Genomic DNA, 24072 nt, shown 5'->3' on the forward strand with positions numbered 1-24072 from the left:
TATATTGTAAAGCGCTGCGCAAACTGTTGGCGCTATATAAATCCTGTATAAAAATAAGATAAGTATATAAAGTTTCAAACGTCTTTAGAAATTGTCGGGGGACCAGGGGTGCCCTCTTACCTGGGGTCCGGCAGGTGCAACGGAGATCGTAGGGTCCTTCCTGGGGTGAATCGGTGCCCGGCGGCAAGCTGCAGGTGTGCACATGAGCACATGAATGACATACGTGCATGTGGCACTGCCGTGGCTTCTTAGTCGCTTCGGGCGAGGGCCTTGCGAGCACTCCTTCTCTCCCAGCCGTCCCATTGGTTCGCAGGGACTTGTGGCTTCCTGGTTGCCAAGACAACGGGGGCGTCGCTGGCCCCTGCTGGGTTTAAATCCAAGCCAGAGCCAAGACTTGTTGCTGAGTTATTCTGCCATTCCCAAAGCAGCTACGACGCCTCATTTCCTGTTTCCTGTCTCCCTTCCCTGCTATTTGGCTCTCCTGGTTATCGACTCTTGGCTTGCCTCACCGTTTATGATACTCGCTGCCTGCCTCGACCCGGACTGTACTCTGACAGCGTATTTTGGATCATCCTATCTTGTACCTCAGCCTGGACTCTGCTTCTGGTATTGTTCCCTGCCATTGGGGTCCAATCCAGCAAACAGGGGGACTTAGCTCCTTCCCTAACAGAAATACACCATAGATGCTTGTTCAAAGAGTGCTCCCCAACCAATGCTTATCAAACATTGTTCTAAAATCAATAAAGGTCCATTGTGTTCTTAGGGTGATCCACCTCCTAATGCTGCACATAGAGTATACGTCAACGCTCTTCACACTGCGCTCACCAGACTAAAAAAACAGACCATATATGTTGAATGGTCGGAATTGTTCCATTACAGCTCCCAGAGGTATTCAGCGATCCCAGGTCACAGCAGACAATCATTTGTATCCAGAGTCCAGTTAGGACTTCATATAAAGCTCAGAAAGGAGATAAAAAGCCAGCAAAGTATAAAACCCTTTTTAAATACTTTATTAAAAACAAACTTTAAAAAAAAAAAAAAAAATGTCCATCTTAATACCGATCTCTTTCTAAAAGCCACTCGAACCATCCAATATCCACCAGCCCAAACTTAGTTTCACCTAGGGAATCTTTGTAAAAAACAGTTCTTTGTGAAGCTGTGGCAGAGGAGGTGATGCAGCATTGTGACAGTGTGGATACGCCTACCCGACATGTTTCGTTGTCAATTGACTTTTTCAAAGGGAGGTGCCATTGAGAAAGTCAATCTATTAGAAATCTCTAGTAGTATCAGGGAATGTATCTCCAGTCTATATCTTCTGAAACATGACCCTGTTTCCAACATATAGCATGTGTTCTGTTTCCAGTAACTCCTATAGCATATTTGCAGTCTCTGGCCATCTCTTGTTGCATGTCTGTAGTCTCTGACAGCTTTCTGTAACACTTAATTTACTGAATATAATGTGTGGTCCTTTGATGATGTCAGAGGCTGCACTTGTGGCCCCCTATATCAAGAAAGTTGATCATCACTGTTTTGGAGAAGGCAGATTAATTTATAGGATAGGTTAGGTTTTAGGGCTTGGGTAATGGTAGGGTTAAATATGAGAAGTAGCCTAAGTATCAGGGTAAAGAAAAAGGGTCAAGGTGTATAGAGGAACGCTTAAATGCCCGGTCAAAGCCATCAGGCTCTGGGTTCTTGGAGCATAAAACCAACATACTGCCATCACAGCATATTTTTGTACAAACTGTTCTTTCAAAATAAGGCTATTCTTCTCTGTGTTATTAATACCTAAAGCATTGCTTACATTAGCTGTTGGTGTAGGCTGAAGTTCCCCATGACTTTAATCTCTTGGGATCATTCTGAGCCAATCTGCATAACTATAGTACATTGATGATGTCACAGAAAAAATTATGAGGAAAAAGACCTTTAGTTAGTAAAAAATTCAATGAAATCTCCGTTAGTCTGACGATACTCTAATACTGAGAGATGACCGATCTCTGCTTTCTGTTTGTTACTGCATATAAATGCTCATTGCCATGTTATTAAAGGATAAGTACACTCTTGTGAAATACCCACTCTTGGTACTCTCTTGGTGGAGAGTAGAAAACCTTTCTAACATCACTGATGTTTGATGCTCTTTTAAGACATACAGCTCCCATATGCATGCAGCCTAAATCGAGGGTCTGGAGAGGTTAGGGGAAGCGTTAGGATGTGGGCTATGCATTTAGGATTAGGTGTTGGGGATAGGTCACAAAAACTTGTTTTATGGGTTAGGTGACATGTTTTTTTCATTGGGCAGGAGGACGGTTAAAGTGATTTGAAACCTTTTTAAAATGAGATACTGATGGCTGCTCTTGCATTGTGCACTGCTTTTTCTAAAGCTTCTCACTTCACCAGGTCCCTCATCACTGGCCATGAATGATTTCCATTTGTAAGGATGGCTCTTTGGCTTGTAGGGTTCCCATCAGAGTCACCCTTAGGAGTGCACTCGCAGTATACTCGTTGCCACTGCCTGGACATGCACAGGCAGCCCAGGATAATAGAAATATAATAATGTCATGTTGCCAGCACCAGGAATGATGGGACGCTGTAGCCCCGAGAAGGCAATCGGGAGACATTTTTGTTATATTGAGTGCTGCACTATATACATGAAGAAAATGTGTTGTGTGTTGTGGCAAATAATAATTTACTGGCAAGCGATTGATAGGTCAAGAGGGATGTATCGGTAATAAAAAAGCTGGGGCTTTAGTACTACTTTAAGCATTAAGGAAGGCTTTTGTGTCAGGGAGCACACATGGTAAGTTCTAGACTCCTGGTGCTTAATTATATTCTACCGATTTGCTGGATTATCAAGTTATAGTGGAGGAAATATTATTTGTGTAAGTCCTAAATTATTTTAATAAGAACTCTTGTAGCAAAGGTTTGCTTTAAAGAGACCACTTGCCCATTGAGAGCAAAGTTACAGTGTCTTTGCAAAGGGCCCCCCTCCAAACCATTGATACTCACCAGCGCTCACCCACAACTCCTTCACACGAGTCTAGCAGACAATTGACAGGCCAAAGATTCTACAACTAAGCCTGTGATTGGGTAAAAAGCATCACAGGGGCAGACTTTGGGCCGGACACCAGTGATGTGGTACAAACTTCAATAAACTATCCCAGTGGTGTGTGGCCAGCTTTTATTCTGTTTGTGTGGGGTCATATTGGAGTTAGGTAGTGATCCCAGTGGGAAGCGCCCAGCTAAAAAATTTTCTGAGTTTAGGAGGAGTGGTGCTTCTTTTGCGTGTTCTCCTTGCAGGCCAAAGCCTCTGTCACATGACAAAGGATGTTATATCACTACTCGCCCACCCTCCCTCCCCCCTTTCCACAAGAATTCAATACCACTTGGCACTAGGAATTTTTGTGCCAAATGAGACAGAGGAAGGAGTGGCAGGGGAAGGGTGGGAAAGTATAAAGTATCAGTGGGCCAGGTGATAGTGTCTATTTAAGACAGGTGTGACTCCTTTCAGCATGTGCAACATTCCCAGTAATATTATCTAATTGAAGAATCTTCACAGCAAGAGGATGGCATCCTGCAAACATTGAATTACTTGTAAAATTGAGGGGGCTTTCCAGTTGTAAAAATTAATTCAGTATTGAATGTTTTGTTCATATATTGGCAATGAAGCTCCTTAATGAGCAGGTGCGTACTGGTGACAGCTGCAGATATCTAATATTTTGATCCCAGAATGCGTGTCCTGAAGATGCTGCCTTAAAGAAAATTATAGTACTGCATACCATACAGTCTTCTTCTGCAAAGTGAGTGTCAAAACTAGATTGCTCTAAGGTGCGCCTATGTAGAGAAACATTTGACAGATACATTTTCAATGGTAGAGATGCACGATTGACCTCTCTAGTATCAGGCAGATTATATCCTTTTTAGCTCTAACCTGTAGATAGTCAGGAAATACACAGTATAAATTGTCCACAATATCTATGGCTAACAGATGTCTACTTAGATAGCTGATGGCTGGACGGGTACATGTGATCATACTTCTACTGCAGTCTACCAGAAGTTCAGCCAACAGTTTGATTTGCCACATTGGGCTATCCCTGTTTACCTGTGTATGAACTAGGGTCATATGGCTTACTTGTAATTGTATATTGGTAGCTTAAGATAAATAATAACGTACACAATGTATTGAAATTTATCAGAAATTAGTGAATGATGCTTTCCATGAACATTTCCTATGTAAGCATAAATTAACCATTGTACATCCATACATTCATGTAGGGTGTTGGCTTACTGTCATGCTCAGTCCCCATTTACCCCAGATGCATTGTCATGTGCCTACTCCAGAGAAGGCAAAATGTATAGACATGGGAAAGTCTATTGTTTTAATTAACACCTACTGTATTTCCAGCAACTCATAGAGGTGCGTTCAGTTGGATGGTTTGTTCCCAGTCCAATTGGTTGCATGGGAAACTGCACGTAACACCAATTAGTTGCTATTATCATTATTAATATACGGGATTTATATGGCGCCAACAGTTTTCGCATCGCTTTACAATATAAGGAAGACAATACAATCGCAATACAATTCAAGACAAGATGGTAAGGAGGGCTCTGCCCGTGAGGGCTTACAATCTAAAAGGGAGGGGCAAGAGGAAATATTATTTGTGTAAGTCCTAAATTATTTTAATAAGAACTCTTGTAGCAAAGGTTTGCTTTAAAGAGACCACTTGCCCATTGAGAGCAAAGTTACAGTGTCTTTGCAAAGGGCCCCCCTCCAAACCATTGATACTCACCAGCGCTCACCCACAACTCCTTCACACGAGTCTAGCAGACAATTGACAGGCCAAAGATTCTACAACTAAGCCTGTGATTGGGTAAAAAGCATCACAGGGGCAGACTTTGGGCCGGACACCAGTGATGTGGTACAAACTTCAATAAACTATCCCAGTGGTGTGTGGCCAGCTTTTATTCTGTTTGTGTGGGGTCATATTGGAGTTAGGTAGTGATCCCAGTGGGAAGCGCCCAGCTAAAAATTTTTCTGAGTTTAGGAGGAGTGGTGCTTCTTTTGCGTGTTCTCCTTGCAGGCCAAAGCCTCTGTCACATGACAAAGGATGTTATATCACTACTCGCCCACCCTCCCTCCCCCCTTTCCACAAGAATTCAATACCACTTGGCACTAGGAATTTTTGTGCCAAATGAGAAGAAGGTTGGCAAAGTATAAAGTATCAGTGGGCCAGGTGATAGTGTCTATTTAAGACAGGTGTGACTCCTTTCAGCATGTGCAACATTCCCAGTAATATTATCTAATTGAATAATCTTCACAGCAAGAGGATGGCATCCTGCAAACATTGAATTACTTGTAAAATTGAGGGGGCTTTCCAGTTGTAAAAATTAATTCAGTATTGAATGTTTTGTTCATATATTGGCAATGAAGCTCCTTAATGAGCAGGTGCGTACTGGTGACAGCTGCAGATATCTAATATTTTGATCCCAGAATGCGTGTCCTGAAGATGCTGCCTTAAAGAAAATTATAGTACTGCATACCATACAGTCTTCTTCTGCAAAGTGAGTGTCAAAACTAGAATGCTCTAAGGTGCGCCTATGTAGAGAAACATTTGACAGATACATTTTCAATGGTAGAGATGCACGATTGACCTCTCTAGTATCAGGCAGATTATATCCTTTTTAGCTCTAACCTGTAGATAGTCAGGAAATACACAGTATAAATTGTCCACAATATCTATGGCTAACAGATGTCTACTTAGATAGCTGATGGCTGGACGGGTACATGTGATCATACTTCTACTGCAGTCTACCAGAAGTTCAGCCAACAGTTTGATTTGCCACATTGGGCTATCCCTGTTTACCTGTGTATGAACTAGGGTCATATGGCTTACTTGTAATTGTATATTGGTAGCTTAAGATAAATAATAACGTACACAATGTATTGAAATTTATCAGAAATTAGTGAATGATGCTTTCCATGAACATTTCCTATGTAAGCATAAATTAACCATTGTACATCCATACATTCATGTAGGGTGTTGGCTTACTGTCATGCTCAGTCCCCATTTACCCCAGATGCATTGTCATGTGCCTACTCCAGAGAAGGCAAAATGTATAGACATGGGAAAGTCTATTGTTTTAATTAACACCTACTGTATTTCCAGCAACTCATAGAGGTGCGTTCAGTTGGATGGTTTGTTCCCAGTCCAATTGGTTGCATGGGAAACTGCACGTAACACCAATTAGTTGCTATTATCATTATTAATATACGGGATTTATATGGCGCCAACAGTTTTCGCATCGCTTTACAATATAAGGAAGACAATACAATCGCAATACAATTCAAGACAAGATGGTAAGGAGGGCTCTGCCCGTGAGGGCTTACAATCTAAAAGGGAGGGGCAAGTGATACATTAGGAGGTAGCTGTGTGGGGATGAATTGTTTGAGAATGTGATGTGATGTTGTTACCTGCAGTTTCGCATCCAAATAACTGAACAATCTAAAATTTTATGGCGACTCATGCTAATAGATGCATTTTCAGTATTAGTAGATGGCCATTATAAAATAATTTTGTATAAATGATATACTATAAAGAAAATTGTGACAGGTAGCCATGGTTACTAGGTTGATTCTGTTAGCAACTCTACTTGATTGCTCTTCTAAGAGGCAATTTTCATTCTTGGGTACAAATAATAATTTGTCTTGAAGAGAGCAAGGAAGGATTAGAGTAGTGTTAGGTGTGTAAGAATGTCTGTTCCACTATTGACTTTCAAAACCACATTTTTAGTAGAGTTTGGGAAGGTCTGCAATTTTCAACAATGTTTTTATTGCTAAACAAGTCTTCACTGACCTATGTAGCTGCTCGCACTGCAGAGTAATTTATCCTCATAGTTCACAACAGAAAATATGTTTGGTTATTATTTTTTGCTTATTCTGCTCCCCACTCCCAGCACTGGGTTGGAGTCCTTTCAGCTTTCTCATCTCTAATGAACACAGAGTAGAAGCACAGAAAGAAGGAAGAGAGTAAAGAGCTTAGACCCAACTTGAACAACTTTACTTCTTTTGTGAACGTTGAGTTAAATTTGGTGTTATTGCTCTCCCTCTCTCATACTGGTCACTGGAAGTTCAACATGGCACCTCATGGCAAAGAACTCTCTGAGGATCTGAAACAAAGAATTGTTGCTCTACATAAAGATGGCCGAGGCTATAAGAAGATTGCCAAAACTGAGCTGCAGCACGGTGGCCAAGACCATACAGCGGTTTAACAGGACAGGTTCCACTCAGAACAGGCCTCGCCACGGTCAACCAAAGAAGTTGAGTGCACGTGCTCCACGTCATGTGCAGAGGTTGCTTTTGGGAAATAGACGTATGAGTGCTGCCAGCATTGCTGCAGAGGTTGAAGGAGTGGGGGGGTCAGCCTGTCAGTGCTCAGACCATACGCCACACTGCATAAAATTGGTCTGCATGGCTCTTGTCCCAGAAGGAAGCCTCTTCTAAAGATGATGCACAAGAAAACTGCTGATACAGTTGAAGACAAGCAAACTAAGGACATGGATTACTGGAACCATGTCCTGTGGTCTGATGAGACCAAGATAAACTTATTTGGTTCAGATGGTGTCAAGCGTGTGTGGCAGCAACCGGATGAGGAGTACAAAGACAAGTGTGTCTTGCCTACAGTCAAGCATGGTGGTGGGAGTGTTATGGTCTGGGGCTGCATGAGTGCTGCCAGCGCTGGGAAGCTACAGTTCATTGAGGGAACCATGAATGCCGACATGTACTGTGGCATACTCAAGCAGAGCATGATCCCCCTCTCCTCGGAGACTGGGCCACAGGGCAGTATTCCAACATGATAACGACCTCAAACACACCTCCAAGACGACCACTGCCTTGCTAAAGAAGCTGAGGGTAAACTTTAATGGCATCCCAGTCTTAGTCCGTAGGGTGCAATATTGAGTTGGTCCACCCTTTGCAGCTATAACAGCTTCAACTCTTCTGGGAAGGCGTCCACAAGGTTTAGGAGTGTGTCTAGGGGAATGTTTCACCATTCTTCCAGGAGCGCATTTGTGAGGTCAGGTACTGATGTTGGACGAGAAGGCCTGGCTTGCATCGGGTTGAGGTCAGGACTTGCTCTGCATTGCACTTGGTGATGTAAGGCTTGGATGCAGCTGCTCAGCCATGGCAACCCATTCCATGAAGCTCTCTACGCACTGTTGTTGTGCCAATCTGAAGGCCACACGAGGTTTGGAGGTCTGTCGCTATTGACTCTGCAGACGGTTGGCGACTTCTGCGCACTGTGCACTTCAGCATGTGCTGACCCCGCTCTGTCATTTTACGTGGCCTACCACTCCGTGGCTGAGTTGCTGTTGTTCCCAGTTGCTTCCACTTTGTTATAATACAACTAACAGTTGACCGCGGAATATTTAGTAGCAAGGACATTTCCAATGATTTGGAGGGGTGTCCCAATACTTTTGGCAATATAGTATATTTTGTATAGGAGACCAGCAACTATTCAACTGCGAGAGGGGCTGGGGGTGTGGGATGCTCTACCAAAAGATTAAATCTGGTTCTTGTGGGCTATTACACATCTTCATTACTCTTTTTACTGTCTTATACATAAATCCATAAATCTTGATTTTGTTGCTGGTAAGGCTCATTTCCCTTTTGCAGGCAGTGGAGGAGGTGAACAGGCATCTGCGAGGTCTGTACCCGGAGAGCGAAGAAATCTTTGATATCGTGCTGATGACCAATAACCACGCCCAGGTTGGCGTACGGCTCATAAACAGCATCAATCACTATGGTAAGTCAAATAAATAACTGGCCAGTTTCAGATTTGCTACCACAATGAAGGGAAGCGTCTGCTTCATCTACTCGGCAGTCCTCTTTAATGTGGATGTGTTTATTTGCTTATGTCAGGGTGCCGGTGACAACACACATTTTTCTACTTTCAACAGGCTCTCATTCCCCAGCACCGCAGACTTAACTTGTCACGTTAGAACCATCACCAAACAAAATGGCTGCCACCTCCTCCCATAGGCCTCCCTTATACAAGCTCTGCTGATACAGTTGTCTTAACAGAAGGATTATGTGCAGATTTCTCAGCCATGAGTAATGATGACATCTCCCCCCTTGCTGCTGGGATGTGTGAGAAGTTGAAAGAGAGAAACACAACAGGCAGCTGGGGTAGGGATGGATCAGTGGGTTTGAGGTCAGCAGATAGAGCTCGGTGAGGAGTTAATCAGGAAGTGGTGGCTTGCCCCAGGGTGGTCTTACTGAAGACTTTCATCATGACACCTATGTCAGGCACTGAACAATAACAAACCCAAGTGTTTCAATTTTAAGTTAAACATACAGTAAGCCCGGCCTTTTTTCTCTGATGAGAGCAGCCTTTGAGTCCTGCTGTTTCAAATCATTTGCCCAAACTGCAGCATATTTTCTTAAAATTGATTCCTCACCTCTTTACAGTACAAATTACCCCATGTCTAAGGCTCCCCCTCTGAAGGTTTTGTTGGAATGCAAACATGAATTCTGCTTTTTATATTTAAATGCATGAATGTATCCATGGTATAAAAGCACCAACATTTGCAGAAGCAATATACAGGGGCCAGTGACATCAGTTGAAACAATAGAACAGCATTTCTCAAACTTTCTACAGTTACTACACCGTTTAAAAGTATGCAAACTCTTCAGTCTTAAATGTAAAAAATGCAAATGTAAAAATGTAAAAAATAACGTGTGGGTTTTTCCCCAAAATCTATACCAGACCCCTAGATAGGGGTCTAGTATGGATTTGGATTATAATACTAAAAAAAAAAAAAAAAAAATCTCCCAAACAACAACGTGGAGTTCTCCACTTCCCATCAGAGTTCCACCATATCAAATTATGAGCACCTTTCCAGTTAGGAGCTCCCTTCCTATCGGAGTCCCACCCTTTACTCTTAACCACAGCATGGCTGCAGCAGCATGACAGAGGGTGGGAGGTGGAGCAGGTCTGCATGGAGATGGGTGTCTGTCCTTTTTTATAGGTCTGGGGAGGTCCTGGATACAAAATGAATGCAAAAGTTTAAAAAATGATGTATGGTTTCCCCTAAAATCTATACCAGACCCTTATCCTAGATAGGGGTCTGGTGTGGATTTGGATTTTAATCTAAAAAAAACAACATGAAGTTATCCTCTTCCCAGTTCCCATCAGAGTCCCACAATTTCAAATTATGAGCCCCTTTCCCACTAGGAGCTCCCTTCCCATCATGCAGCATAGCAGAGGGTGGGAGGTGGAGCAGATCTCGATGGAGATGGATGTCTGTCCTTTTCTGTATGCCTGGGGAGATCCTGGATGCAAAATGCATGTAAAAAATTACATGTGGTTCTCCCAGTGCTTTTCCTAGATAGGGGTCTGGCATGGATTTGGATTTTCATCCCCCAAAAAAGCTGGGTGGTGCAAACAAGGTCCATAAATGGAATTTCAGCAGGGAACGGCCAAAATTCGACCCCTGTATGGCCAGATTTTCTATGGGGATCAGTTTAGAAGGGAGATCAATCCTTTACTTTAGAACTTCTGCCAGGATTCGTTTGTGCACAAGTTCACCAAACAATCCCGTATTTTTCAGACCTGAACATTGAACGTTTCTGCATGACCGGTGGGAAGAGCCCTATTGGCTACCTGAAAGCTTACCTCACTAACCTGTACCTGTCTTCAGACTCGGAGAAAGTACAAGAGGCCATTGAAGCAGGTAAGGTCCACTCACTCTCCTGTTTGTCAACTTTACATTTTTAAACTGGAAAGCTAAGTGCTGGTGTCTGGAAAAAGCAATGTGTGTCGGTGAATGCACTCTTTCTCCTCGCAGCTCCATGGCCTGATCGTTCACTGTGAAGTCATGTTCTACACAGTCAAATATGGAGCTTCTTGTATGGGCTGCTGTCTGGCCACATGCTTTCCTTCTCTGGCTCCTTTCACAAGACGTCTATTCATTCCATCCATAAGTACGCTACCTGTGATTCATATTTCATCTCTGCATCTCATTTCCATATGCCTAGTAGGGGCACCTGCTTCCTTCTACATATGTGCAAATGGAAACTGTGCATTTAAAGTGGAACTCCAGGCAGACCCCTAAATACATTGTTGAAATACATGTACGTTCCCTGTTTTATCCGTCAAAGTCTTTGTAATTGAAGTCAGTTGTTTTTGTGATACGAACCTCTGCTAATAAGTAGGGTTGCTCTTCTATATCCTGCTCTAGCATCTCGGCTTTTTGGGTCAACTCACCGGCCACAGGGGATGATGCTGACCCACTGTCCAATGAGGAGGCTGGAGATGGGAAGTGGATGTGGGAAGCTATATTGCTGAACTAAGAAGAATTGCTTAAAGCATAACTAAACTCAAGAACAAAAATTGATTATATTGCAGCTTACCAGTCCTTAGATGTGATGGTTTAAACTGACAGTAAACTCAGGAGTTAAACCTTAAATATACATTTAGGTACCCTAACTATTAACAGAAATGTATCTTATTTGTGTATCACTCGTCTGTAGATCCTCAAATCATCTCTGCATTGGTGCTGACACTGTCCTTCCTTCTGGAGGGTGGCTACTTTTGTTCCCCATGGTCCCTGTGTGTGGTGTAAAGTAGTCAATGCTCCAAGCTCGCTCCTGTGATGGACTACAATCTCATGTTTAGTTTAATAATTTGCAATAAGATTGTAGTCCATCAGGGGAGTGATCTTGGAACGGTGACTACTGCACAACACACACAGGGACCATGGGGAAAAAAAGTAGTCACCCTCCAGAAGGAAGGACAGTGTCGGCACCAATTCAGAGATGATTTGAGGATCTACAGCCGAGTGATACACAAATAAGATACATTTTTGTTAATAGTTAAGGTACTTGAATGAACGACTCAAATCATCTCTGAATTAGTGCTGACACTGTCCTTCCTTCTGGAGGGTGACTACTTTTGTTCCCCATGGTTTTGTGTGTGTTGTAAAGTAGCCACCGCTGCAAGCTCCCTCCTGTGATGGACTACAGTCTAATTTTTACTAGTTTAGTCATTTGTATTAAGACTGTAGTCCACCATGGGAGCCAGCATGGAGCGGTGACTACTTTACAACACACACAGGGATCATGGTGAACAAAAGTAGCCACCCTCCAGAAGGAAGGACAGCGTCAGCACCAATTCAGAGATGATTGGAGGAGTGATACCCAAATAAGATACATTTTTTGTTAATAATTAAGGTACTTGAATGTATTTTTAAGATTTAACTCATGACTTTTACTGTCACTTTAAATCTAGAAAGGTTTTAATTACATCTAAAGTAGAAGTGTAAGGCCTGGTTCACACCTGGGCGTTTTGTAGCGCGTTCGTACGCTCTGCAAAATGCTCAAACACCAAAATCCCATTGCTTCCTATGGGTATGGTTCACACCTGGGCGTATTTCAGGCCGTATGAACGCGCTACAAAACGGCCAACGCCCAAAGAAGTACAGGAGCTTCTTTGGGGCGTTTTTGTCGCGCGTTTCCATGCATATTCGATACACCTAGGTGTGAACCCAGCCTAAGTGTTTTGAATGTTACACTCCCAAAAAAGTAGCTCTGGCTACTGCTACAGTTCAAAAGCTTTTTATGGCTGACAAATAAATGCGCTACTTTTACCTTTTTATTATGGTGTGCTGGTAATGATTTATGGGGAAACTTTGCTAAAGTAAAAAGGATGTTCACTTTGCAAGGGAATATGCACTTTGCAGCAGAAGTTTCCCCTTAGCTTAGTGAATGAGGTGAAGCTCTGCAGACTTCCATCATCCAATCGTGCCTTTTATTTTTTTCCTTGCACGGAATTGGGTATTCTTTAAAATTGTAGCACATTCACCAAGCTAAGGGAAACATTCCCTGCAAAGTAAACAGCCTATTTTTTTTAAGTGAGTCAACCCTATAATCTTTCATATGTAGGGTAAACCCACTAGTAAATGAAGGAGACTTTTATGAATCGCCTGTTGAACAGACCATCGATTTGAGGAACTGGTGGCTGGACAGGTAAGTATAAAAGTTCTTCATTTCCAGGGTTTTTTTTTTAAAACAGTGACAGAATTTTGGATAATTTGTGAGTTTCTGTGATGAAAAGGTTGAAATTCCCTTTAAACAAAGGGCCCTAATGACTTCCAGCTAAACAGCTAATGTCTGTTCCCCTTCCTCAGCTGTGTATGTTTTTTCATATGTTTCATAAACTGTTGGTCGGACTAGTGTGCACTTCTCTCAATATAGAGTGTGGGAGCCTGGCAGATCAGCTTGGAGTCTTTCCAGCGTCTGTCAATCACATGTTTAAATTGCACAGTCTGCGTTACCAGTGTATATTGTTCTGTACATAGTTTGTTGTCCTATGTCTGGCTTTGCTCTTGTAATACAAACGACTTTCATAGACAACACATCAGAATGCTATTACATAGTTACATAGTATTTGAGGTTGAATAAAGACATTAGTCCATCAAGTCCAACCTATTAGGATCTCATTCTAGGAGTACCTGTACCCCTGTATATTACCTGTACCCCTGTATATTACGGTCCCTTAAGAAATCGTCCAAAAGTTTCTTGAACAATTCCACATTATTTGCTGAAATCACCGCCTGTGGCAGTGAGTTCCAGACCCTAACTGATCTTACTGTGAAGAACCCCCATTCTACTACTTAAAGGAGAATTCCAGGCTGTATAAAAACTGCCAGTAGGTCTCTTTATAAAGGGATGGATGCAGTTATTTTCCCCTTAAGTCAATCAATGAACGTTTATGAGCAAGGCTGTCATGTTATATATGAACTTCTGCTATCAGATGTGCTTCAACAACTACTTGCATTTAACAAAATTTGGGCAAATCCTGTGGATATTTGTCATTTAGAAATAATCAGGAATGGCAATGGTCAGAGCATCCAATGCACATTCTATGTACCCAACAGTCAGAGGCGTATAACAAAAATATGGTGGCATGCTGGCAATGGTGCAGCCGATCTAGCCCAATGTTGCCCATGTTTTATAAATAGCCCCTGTAATGTTTGATTGGATGTCTTTGCTGTTTCTTTGGTAGAGTACAAGTTTTAGCAGTTAAAGGTCAGTTCCTATCAGTTAAGGGCTAGGTTTGTAACCAGGCTGGTTTGTAGATAGCAGGAGGTCTCGCTGCTGGTTGGAAATGCATTGCATGGAGTGGGTAGTTTGAAGTCTGGAACTCACATAAGCAACTTCTTGTCTTTGACGTTCTTCAACTACTTGCACTGAACACTCTAAACTGGGAAAATCGTGTGGATATCTGTCATTTAGAAATAATCAGGAATGACCTTGAGCAGAGGATCCAATGCACATTCTCTGTACCCAATAGTCACAGACTTTTGAAAATATGGTAGTGTGCTGGGAATGTTGCAGCGGATCTAGTCGAATGTTGCCTGGGTTTGGCCATGTGTTATAAATAGCCCCTGTGAAGATGTTTAATTAGATTAGATGCCGTTATTGTTTCTTTTGTAGACTGACGTTTTAGCAGTTAAAGGTCAGTTCCTATCAGCTAAGGGCTAAGTTTGTAACCAGGCTGGTTTGTAGATAGCAGGAGGTCTCGCTGCTGGTTGGAAATGCATTGCATGGAGTGGGTAGTTTGAAGTCTGGAACTCACATAAGCAACTTCTTGTCTTTGACGTTCTTCAACTACTTGCACTGAACACTCTAAACTGGGAAAATCGTGTGGATATCTGTCATTTAGAAATAATCAGGAATGACCTTGAGCAGAGGATCCAATGCACATTCTCTGTACCCAATAGTCACAGACTTTTGAAAATATGGTAGTGTGCTGGCAATGGTGCAGCGGATCTAGTCGAACATTGCCTGGGTTTGGCCATGTGTTATAAATAGCCCCTGTAATGTTTGATTGGATGTCTTTGCTGTTTCTTTGGTAGAGTACAAGTTTTAACAGTTAAAGGTCAGTTCCTATCAGCTGAGGGCTAAGTTTGTAATCAGGCTGGTTTGTGGATAGCAGCAGGTCTCGCTGCTGGTTGGAAATGCATTGCATGGAGTGAGTATTTTGAAGTCTGGAACTCACATAGGCAACTCCTTGTCATTTGACATTCTTCAACTACTTGCACTGAACCCTATAAACTGGGCAAGTCGTGTGGATATCTGTCATTTAGAAATAATCAGGAATGGCCTTGAGCAGAGGGTCCAATGCACATTCTCTGTACCCAATAGTCACAGCTTTTGAAAATATAGTAGTGTGCTGGCAATGTTGTAGCGGATCTAGTCGAATGTTGCCTGGGTTTGGCCATGTGTTATAAATAGCCCCTGTGAAGATGTTTAATTAGATGCCCTTATTGTTTCTTTTGTAGACTGCGAAGTTCAGCAGTTGAAGGTCAGTTCCTATCAGCTAAGTTTGCAATCAGGCTGGTTTGTAGATAGCAGGAGGCCTATGCTGCTGGTTGGAAATGCATTGCATGGAGTGGGTAGTTTGTATTCTGGAACTCACATAGGCAAGTCCTTGTCAGAGAAAGCCTACAGGAAAACATATAACCTGGTCACCGGGCTAATACTGGCTATGATATCAGTTTCTTATATCAGCTATGGACCTTCACCTGTTTCCTGCTGTACAATGTATGGTAACCAGGTTTGGCCTGTCTGACTGCTGTACCTCATTGTATCGGTGTGCCAGAGTAAGCTTGGCAGTCAGCCTTATACTAACAAAATAACAAAAGACTGGCTGCAGGAAAGCCTTTAACTCTAGGGCATCCGTTCAAGTAACTGCCTGGATTGCAGTAAATAAAAGGGCCCTGCCAGGTCCTTTGGGCTCCTCTCCCAGCAGAAGTCTTTTGCTATTCTCTTCAGTGCCCTATAGACCTTCCACATTGAAAACAAGTGAATGTATTTCCATACTAGAAAAACAACTGGAGATAAATCTGTGTATGCTTTGTAGCACCAGCACTAAGGAAATATGTATGGTTAACACCTTCTTTCCTCTTTTCATTGAGAGAATTGAAAGAATGGCTTCCTCCAACAAATTATGAAAACCTCTGTGTGCAACATCACAAGGATGGCTCAATAGGGGATTCCTTAATGACCTAGTCCTTGCCCAGATAGCTCGCTGTGCCACCCAGAGGGGTATTGGGTCCCAGAAATGTTCATTCTCAAGGTTGGAGCCATAATAAAAGTCTATAGATCACCTAATAAAAGTTCTTTTGGGGGGCTTCTTTTTGGATTGCCATAACAGCAGCATCTGGAGACTTATAATATCTCATCTGAAGATCTCATGATGCAGTTGAATATATCATGATGAATTTCTCAGGCTGCAAAAATATGCAGCCTTTATCTATGGCAGGACACACCCAGGTATTTATAGCCATGATAAATACACAGACACTCCTAAACATTGATGAGACCGAACACACCTGTGAGCATAGTGTATCATCTTCCAATTATTCCAGGTCTATCCCTACATCATAAATAGAAAAAAAACATCTAACTACTATGACTTGTTACTCAATGCATGCAATAAATTTGCATATGTCAAAAATCTTGCGTCAGTGTCATGTTCTCTTTGCTGTGTATACAATCAGTGCAGGAGAATCAGGTTATAGCACAGAATTAAAGGCATTTTCCACTTTAAAAAAAAAGGAAAAACTGGGCAAGTACATATTGGGGTCCTCAAAGTTGCCGCCCTCCCACCTCTACCTTTTGGCCTTGGTTGTATGTTGCAGATGCGGTCCGCTATCAGACAAGACATTTAGCCATGTGCTAATTTACAGGGCACAACACTTTTTGTATTAGGTTCTTGTTCATCCTGATGGGTCTTTCTTTTGGGAACTAATCAACAAGTTCTAAAGGATGTTTTTCTGTTTTTGCAGGTATTGCAGCTGCCACCATGTTTACACCAAAGCGAGACATTGAGCTGCCGGAGAAGGAGCTGCGGGTGGCATTTGACGGGGACGCGGTCCTGTTCTCCGATGAATCTGAGCAGATAGTAAAAGAAAGGGGGTTGGATTCATTTTTTGAACATGAGAAAAAATATGAGGACAAGCCATTGGCCCAGGTATGAAAATAAAATATTAGGTATTTTGGTGATATACTTACATTTCAGATAAACCAGCTTTTCCCAGCTGAGAGATCCAATTATTGGAGTTTTCCATGATAATAGTTAAATTGCTCCATGGCCTTGACTTTGTGTAGTGGGAGCCGGGTGCCGGTAGGTCTTCATGCAGAGTTTTTGAAGCAATTGAAAAATAAACGGTTTGCTCAAATATTCTGACCTTAACACTAAACCCTCCATACAACTGAATTCCATAACTAGGGCAATCCCCAAGGCCGGATTTCCCACAAGGCCAACCAAGGCCTGGCCTTGGGGCAGCAGGGAGTAGAGGGGCAGCAGGGGTGTGGAATTCCTATCTCCCAATGCCAGGGACATGCAGTTCCGGGCGCCGGGCGGGTAGTTGTTTTCTACATTTAGCCCTGCTTTGGGCAAGCAGAGCTAAATGTACAGCAGGGAAGCCGCCGCTTGTTTTGTACAAGTGATCCTGGCGATTTCGTCGAGATCACTTGTATGCAGCCTGCAGTATGCAGCCTGTAAATAAAATGGAAATAATGTAATGTTCCTTGGGTGGCCCGGTACCATTTGACCCACGGACCGGTACCGGTCCGCGGCCCGGTGGTTGGGGACCACTGCACTAGACCACTGAAGGTATACTGTTGTGTCTGGCACCAAGCCGTCAGTAGTAGATCCTTTATGTCCTGTAAGTTGCAAGGTGGGGCCTCCTTCGCTCCCCATGTTGCATCCATGAGCCTTGCCTGCCCATGACCATGTCCGTGATTCAACGGACCTTCCTTCCTTCCTTGGACCACTTATGGTAGGTCCTGACCACTGCACACCGGGAACATGCATTTAGTGCAACAATATGGTGTGAACAGGCCCTTAAAACGATACTTCTGGAAGTGTCGATAGGGCGAGGACATTATTTACTATCGTCTTTTGTAGGGGCAGCTTTTTAAGCAATTTGATTTTAGCGACAGAGTCATTGTCCCAGAGGCATTTTGCTGTTTTGTGTCTGCAACCAAATGATACTGTCTGCATTCCTATCTTTGTTGTGACAACATTTTGCTCTCAGTTCCTATAGTTATGCCTAATGTAACCAATATCACAGAATGATTTTAAGATTTGTTATTCTGTCATAAACACAACACACAGCAGCAGAGTTGTTATGTGATTTCACATCCAAGTTTTGCCAAATCTGTTCCCAGTGCTAGACTGAGTTACATAACGCTGAGCACTGTTAGTAAATATTATAGTTGCTTACTCAAGCTTATTTAATAATGCCCTTCAAAGAGCAGTGGTGAGGTGAAGTGACCCATAGTAGATGCTCAGATTGCAGTAAATCCATCCAGATGATGACTAATTGGTTGCTGGATGGTGGGCTAATGCATTGTGCACACTCTTGCGTCATTGAAAAAAGCTAGTTAAAGGGCCACATTCATTAAAGCGTCTGAATTGACAACTGTCTGCATTGCCCCTTGCATGGAAAATAAAAGGTTAATCAGGTTAATGTCCCTGTAGATCTTTTACATTCTAAGAGACTTATGGCTCCTGTGGACTGCACCTCTTCACATACAGGTTTCTTCAGTAAAGTAATGCAGTAATGTGCAAAGTGAGCTAAACCATAGCAATCAAGCATGTCTCAGTTTCCTGTCAGATCAGCAAAAGGAAATTCCTGGTTTGGACCCACTAAACACTACACAATGGATCTAAATTTTGTAAGATTTTGTTTTTTGCTCAGAGATTTGCCAGTACACTAAGGGCCAATTCACTCCATATGGTTTGGGCTGCATTGCTCAACGCAGATCCACAGCAATAACAAGCCAAAATCCATCACTGATGGATTTGTCAATTACGTCCCTCTGTTAAAAAACCCCCAGTGAACACACGGACTGTGCGACATGGATTTAAATGGCCACAGTAACCCTTTATTAAACATAACAAAATTGAACAGTTTTGGAACAACACACAGAAAAGTGGGTTTTTTTTGAGAGGTATAACACCAACACTTGATTTCTTTGATATAAAAAAATATTTATTTGACATATAATAAAACACATGTGTACATTTCATGAAATAGAATCTTAGTTCAATATCATCTTAAGTACATTAAAACCATTGCATCCTAGTTCCAATTCATTTTGTTCATGCGCATTAATTTGGGAGATCCATGTATCCAATCCCTACATGTTTCACATATTGCTTCCTCAGGGGAGCATGGATCTGTCTAATAAGAGATTTTGAATTAGTTTATCTAGATCACGCAATATATAAAAATCCATTCTGAAGTCTAGACTTCAGAATGGATTTTTATATATTGCGTGATCTAGATAAACTAATTGGTTTCCATGCTCCCCTGAGGAAGCAATATGCGAAACGCGTAGGGATTGGATACATGGATCTCCCAAATGAATGCGCATGAACAAAATGAATTGGAACTAGGATGCAATGGGTTTAATGTACTTAAGATGATATTGAACTAAGATTCTATTTCATGAAATGTACACATGTGTTTTATTATATGGCAAATAAATATTTTTTTATATCAAAGAAATCAAGTGTTGGTGTTATACCTCTCAAAAAAAACCCACTTTTCTGTGTTTTGTTCCAAATGGTTATTACCTAAAGGGGGAGAGGTTACACCCAGTGACCACTGAGGTAGCAACTCACCATTGTATTTCTAAAATTGAACAGTTACTAAACATAATAACCAAAATAACATACAAATAAATAATCTGAATGGCTGTTGGATCCGAGAAGGGGTCTTTGGGTGCCCATCAGCCAAAATAGGGCCTCTACTAAAACCACTCCCATGTCCCCAGCCGCACCCCCACCAGCTCAAAGACAGATACTGTTTCCAAAATTCTAAGGGACCAAGCCCCCAACAACTACCGACACCAACAGGGGGAGGGAGCACCATATCAGCTGATGGCCCCCCATTTTGTAACCAACTCACATTTCTAGACCCCAAAGACCCTTTAATCCACCAAGCTGCTGTGACAACCAACCATTCCAACTGCCACCAACTGCAAAGAATTAGGGGAGAGTGGGCGGGACAACATGCTTCCCCCGTCGATGTTCTGCATAAGCCCCACATAAGCCCTTGTGGTCCCATCCCATGCGGCTCCTCCCCAACACACGTCTCCAACCTCCAATTAGGTAAGATCAACTGATTTCCATTATATTTAACCTCTTCTCCAGGGACTATTTTTACCCCCAGTCATGCAGCCCCTTCGATCATTATCTCCGGGTCTGTCTTTGTTTGCAATAGACTCAGTTTGCTGCATTGTGTATGCACTGGGTGAAAAAGGACATCTGACATTTAAATGCAGCGCCATGTGTTACAGCGTACTACAATCCATATGCCCTTATCCATAAAAAGAATGGTTGGGTGCATCAGCAGTCAAAAAAGTATGAACACCGACACTCCAAAGGTAGATGTACGTCTATTTATTGGCGCACGTGCAAAACATGCTCATTGCAACATTTCGGGGTCACGCAGGATCACTTCATCAGGCAGAACAAGTGAAATTGCGAATAAAACAGTGCAGATATAAATACACACCTCTACATGTGAGCAAACCAATCATAGAGTCTGCTGAGTCCCCGTGATGTCATGATGACGTAAATTCCCCACCAAAATCCAAACCATGCAATGACAGATGTATACAAAAACAATGCAATCATAGTGATATAGCTATAGCCTCCTCTTCCGTCCCCGGGCCCCGCCTCCACTTCTATCGATGGGCCCGGCCTGCTCTTAGGTCGCTGGCCTGTGATGTAAGAGGAGGCGGGGTTGCTGTTAGGCGGGCCCTGCCTCCTCCTTCACTGCGAACGCCGGCCTCTTCTGCCGCAGCTGCTGGCTGTAACTTACAAAGCTCCTCAACGGCTGTGAGGGGAAACACGCGGCTGCCGCTGCACACATCACTGACAGGTTGTCAGTGATCTTCACAGCCGCTGCTGAGCTGTGTTAGTGACAGCCAACACCCTTACATGCCATAGCGAGCCAGGTTGCTATGGCGATTGTTACGCCACTGATACCAATGCAATTAAAAAATGGAGGGCAACACACGTCAACTCAAGTGCATTTAGCGTATGTCAATCCAATAGAAATGGTGTGGAATGCAGCTCAAATGAGTCCAGTTGAAAGTTACTAACTACTACTAGCAATACGATGACCTGGATAAATGAGAACCTTCACAGACACACTGGGGTTATGTTTTTTGACTGTTTTAGTACAAAAAATTAAGCTTAGCTTAGTTATTTTCACCAGAAAAAGGAATGAACTTAATTTACTATAGAAAGGTCATGTGTTTCTATCTTATGTATTTTATCATATCATATTTTTGTATTTTTACAGGGTCCGCTGAAATGCTTCCTGGAGGCACTAGGAAGGCTCCAAAGGAAGTTTTATGCTAAAGATGAAAGACTTACCTGCCCTATAAGGACCTACCTTGTGACAGCCAGGAGTGCCGCCAGCTCTGGGGCCCGAGTCTTGAAGACCTTACGCTCCTGGGGCTTGGAGATAGATGAAGCACTTTTCCTAGCAGGGGCCCCGAAGGGACCCATCTTGGACAAAATACGACCTCATCTTTTCTTTGATGACCAAATGTTTCACATAGAAGGTGCTCATGAGTTAGGTACTATTGCGGCCCATGTACCTTACGGGATTGGCCAGAAGTACCATAAATCAACCCCAAAGGAGGAACCTAAAAAGGAGGAGGCTAAAAAGGAGGAGGCTAAAAAGGAGGAGGCTAAAAAGGAAGAGGCTAAAAAGGAGGAGCCTAAAAAGGAAGCTGGGAAGAAATAGAAATAATGGTTTTTGTATTGTTAAGCAGATTTAGATCTTGATGATATTTTGTCTATTACAAATATTTTAATACACATTCCTTAAATTCCCAAATGCCTAACATTATGGTATAGCCTTAGGAAACCATGCTTGCCCCCTGTATATATTGGCTAATTTCAAGAAATTCACAAGGAAGGAGCAAAACTTTTCACTTAGATACAGAGGGTGGCGGTTCAGTGATTTTCAGCCATCATTGCACTAACCTCTACATGAGAGCTGAAGGTTGTTTGCGATTTGACATCTGCCCTACTGTGATGGACTTGTTGTTAGGGTAGATGCTGCCATAGACACTTACAGAACTGTATAGGTATCTGTTGCAGCACCTGCAATAACAATCCATGTCAGCATGACTGATTTCATATAAGGCCTTAGCCTTCACCCAGCCCTTAGCTCTCCTGTGGAAGTTAATGAGCTGAGACCTGTAAATCCCTGAATTTTATGACTTTATGAATAAGAGGAAAAAGTTGGACAATTTCACAGAGAACTTATTTCATACAATGGAGAGCAGCGGTGTGCAATAAACCCCTAAAAGATCACCTACTTGAATTGACCCCTAGTTTTTTTGTTTGCAAATAGATGTATTAAAGGAGAACTATGGGGTCAGTGTTTTTCCCCATAGTTCTCCTTAGGGTAACGGGAGGACACAAACTAGCGTCCTCCAGTTACCCTAAGCTCAGTATACCGCGAGCTACAGCTCGCGGTATACTGAGACGCCGCAGCCGGAGCGGATCACGACATCGATGTCGATATCCGCCCAGCTGCGTGAGTGACAGCTGGCTCTGCCTATCTAGAGGCAGCGCCAGCTGTACCCGCCCCCTCCCCCGTCCGTTCCGCCAGTCAGCGCTGGCGGATCGGAGCGGGGAGGGAGGAATCCAGCCCCTCCCCTGTCACGGCAGAGAGCCGTGACAGGATCGAGAGGTGAGCGAACGCCGGTATCTGTTCGCTCTCCTCCCGATCTACTGAGCCGACCTGTGACAGTCTCATTGTCACAGGTCGGCTAGAACTATGAGGTGAGTGGAAATCACTCATTTCATAGTTCTCCTTTAACATATATGCTCGTGTTAGGCAAGCATCCTGCCTACGTCACAGGCAAGCATTGTCTACGTCATAAGCTAATTTTAGGCAAGCATCCTGCCTATGTCGTAAGCATTGTACAGAATACCATAATATTGGATCGACCACTCCCCAACCAAAAAAAGAAGTCATATGGTCATCATAGTCATAGAGATTAATACCAAAACGGCTTAAATTTGGTGAGATTGTGCAAAGATTAGTGTCAGGACCATGTAGATAGACATCTTGAGGTTTTGTCTATCTGGTTCACACCTAGGTGATTCATCGCGTGGATTGAGCAGCGCGATATCGCGCAAAACACTGATTTACATTAAAGTCAATGGAGGCTGTTCACACCTTTGTGTTTTGTCGCGCAGACAAAATCGACTGTCACGAAAAAGGTGCAGGAGCTATTTTCGGTCGGTTATTGTGCGTTTTTGTTCCCATAGACATCTCTATGCATTAAAAACCGTGCGGTTATCACACGTTTTTTCAAAGCAAAATCATGCCAAAAATAACGTGCAACAAACATATGAAAACAGCTCAATCGCCAAGGTGTGCACCAGGCCTAATATGCACTGTGCAGCTGTACTTTCATACATGAAGTGCTGCTGACTCATGTTTATGTGCTCGGAGAGAGAAGGATGGAGGACATTAGTTGCTTGGACAGATGCTGCTGGTGCTGATTATCTCAGGAAGGTAAAAATAGCCTGATAGATTGTAACCCTGCATCATCTTGGAAGACCCATAGCCATGAGAACATCACCCAATCCAGTGACTGTCATCGTATGTCTATGGGTAGCTTAAGAGGATAACGGTACAAATACATGAAACAAGAAATTTAGCATCAGGTAGTCCTACCCGGATTTGCTCACTGTAAATAATTACTTTGTGCATGAATCCTATTGTTATTTGTGTGGTTATCCTTTAAATTGGAAGATTGTTGTTTGAGCTTGTGGCTAATTTGCCTTGCTGCTAATACTGAGCATGGTCAGGATTTGGATCTTTAATTGCTTCTCATAATACATATTCATGGTCTAAAAACGGTTTAATAATTGGATACTTGGGTTCCCAGCATTCCATTGCTCTTGCATTGTCATTTATTAAATAGCTGCAATCATTGGCGGGGGAGGGGGGGGTTGGCAG

At 42.8% G+C, this 24072-nt stretch overlaps 1 protein-coding gene across 1 annotated transcript in view; it reads left to right on the forward strand.

The window, feature by feature from the left end:
* LOC108789789 (cytosolic 5'-nucleotidase 1A-like) overlaps window positions 1-21890 on the forward strand; it is a 38267-nt gene extending 16377 nt beyond the window's left edge. The window contains exons 3-6 of the mRNA XM_018559890.1: window positions 8666-8795; window positions 10603-10725; window positions 16846-17030; window positions 21385-21890. Coding sequence (XP_018415392.1) covers window positions 8666-8795; window positions 10603-10725; window positions 16846-17030; window positions 21385-21834 — 888 coding nt within the window. The 3' untranslated portion in view covers window positions 21835-21890. The remainder of the gene's footprint in view (window positions 1-8665; window positions 8796-10602; window positions 10726-16845; window positions 17031-21384) is intronic.
* Window positions 21891-24072: the final 2182 nt, after the last annotated feature.

The sequence above is a fragment of the Nanorana parkeri genome, unplaced genomic scaffold (assembly GCF_000935625.1).
Source record: "Nanorana parkeri isolate BGI_ZX_2015 unplaced genomic scaffold, ASM93562v1 scaffold419, whole genome shotgun sequence".
Classification (NCBI taxonomy): Eukaryota; Metazoa; Chordata; class Amphibia; order Anura; family Dicroglossidae; genus Nanorana; species Nanorana parkeri.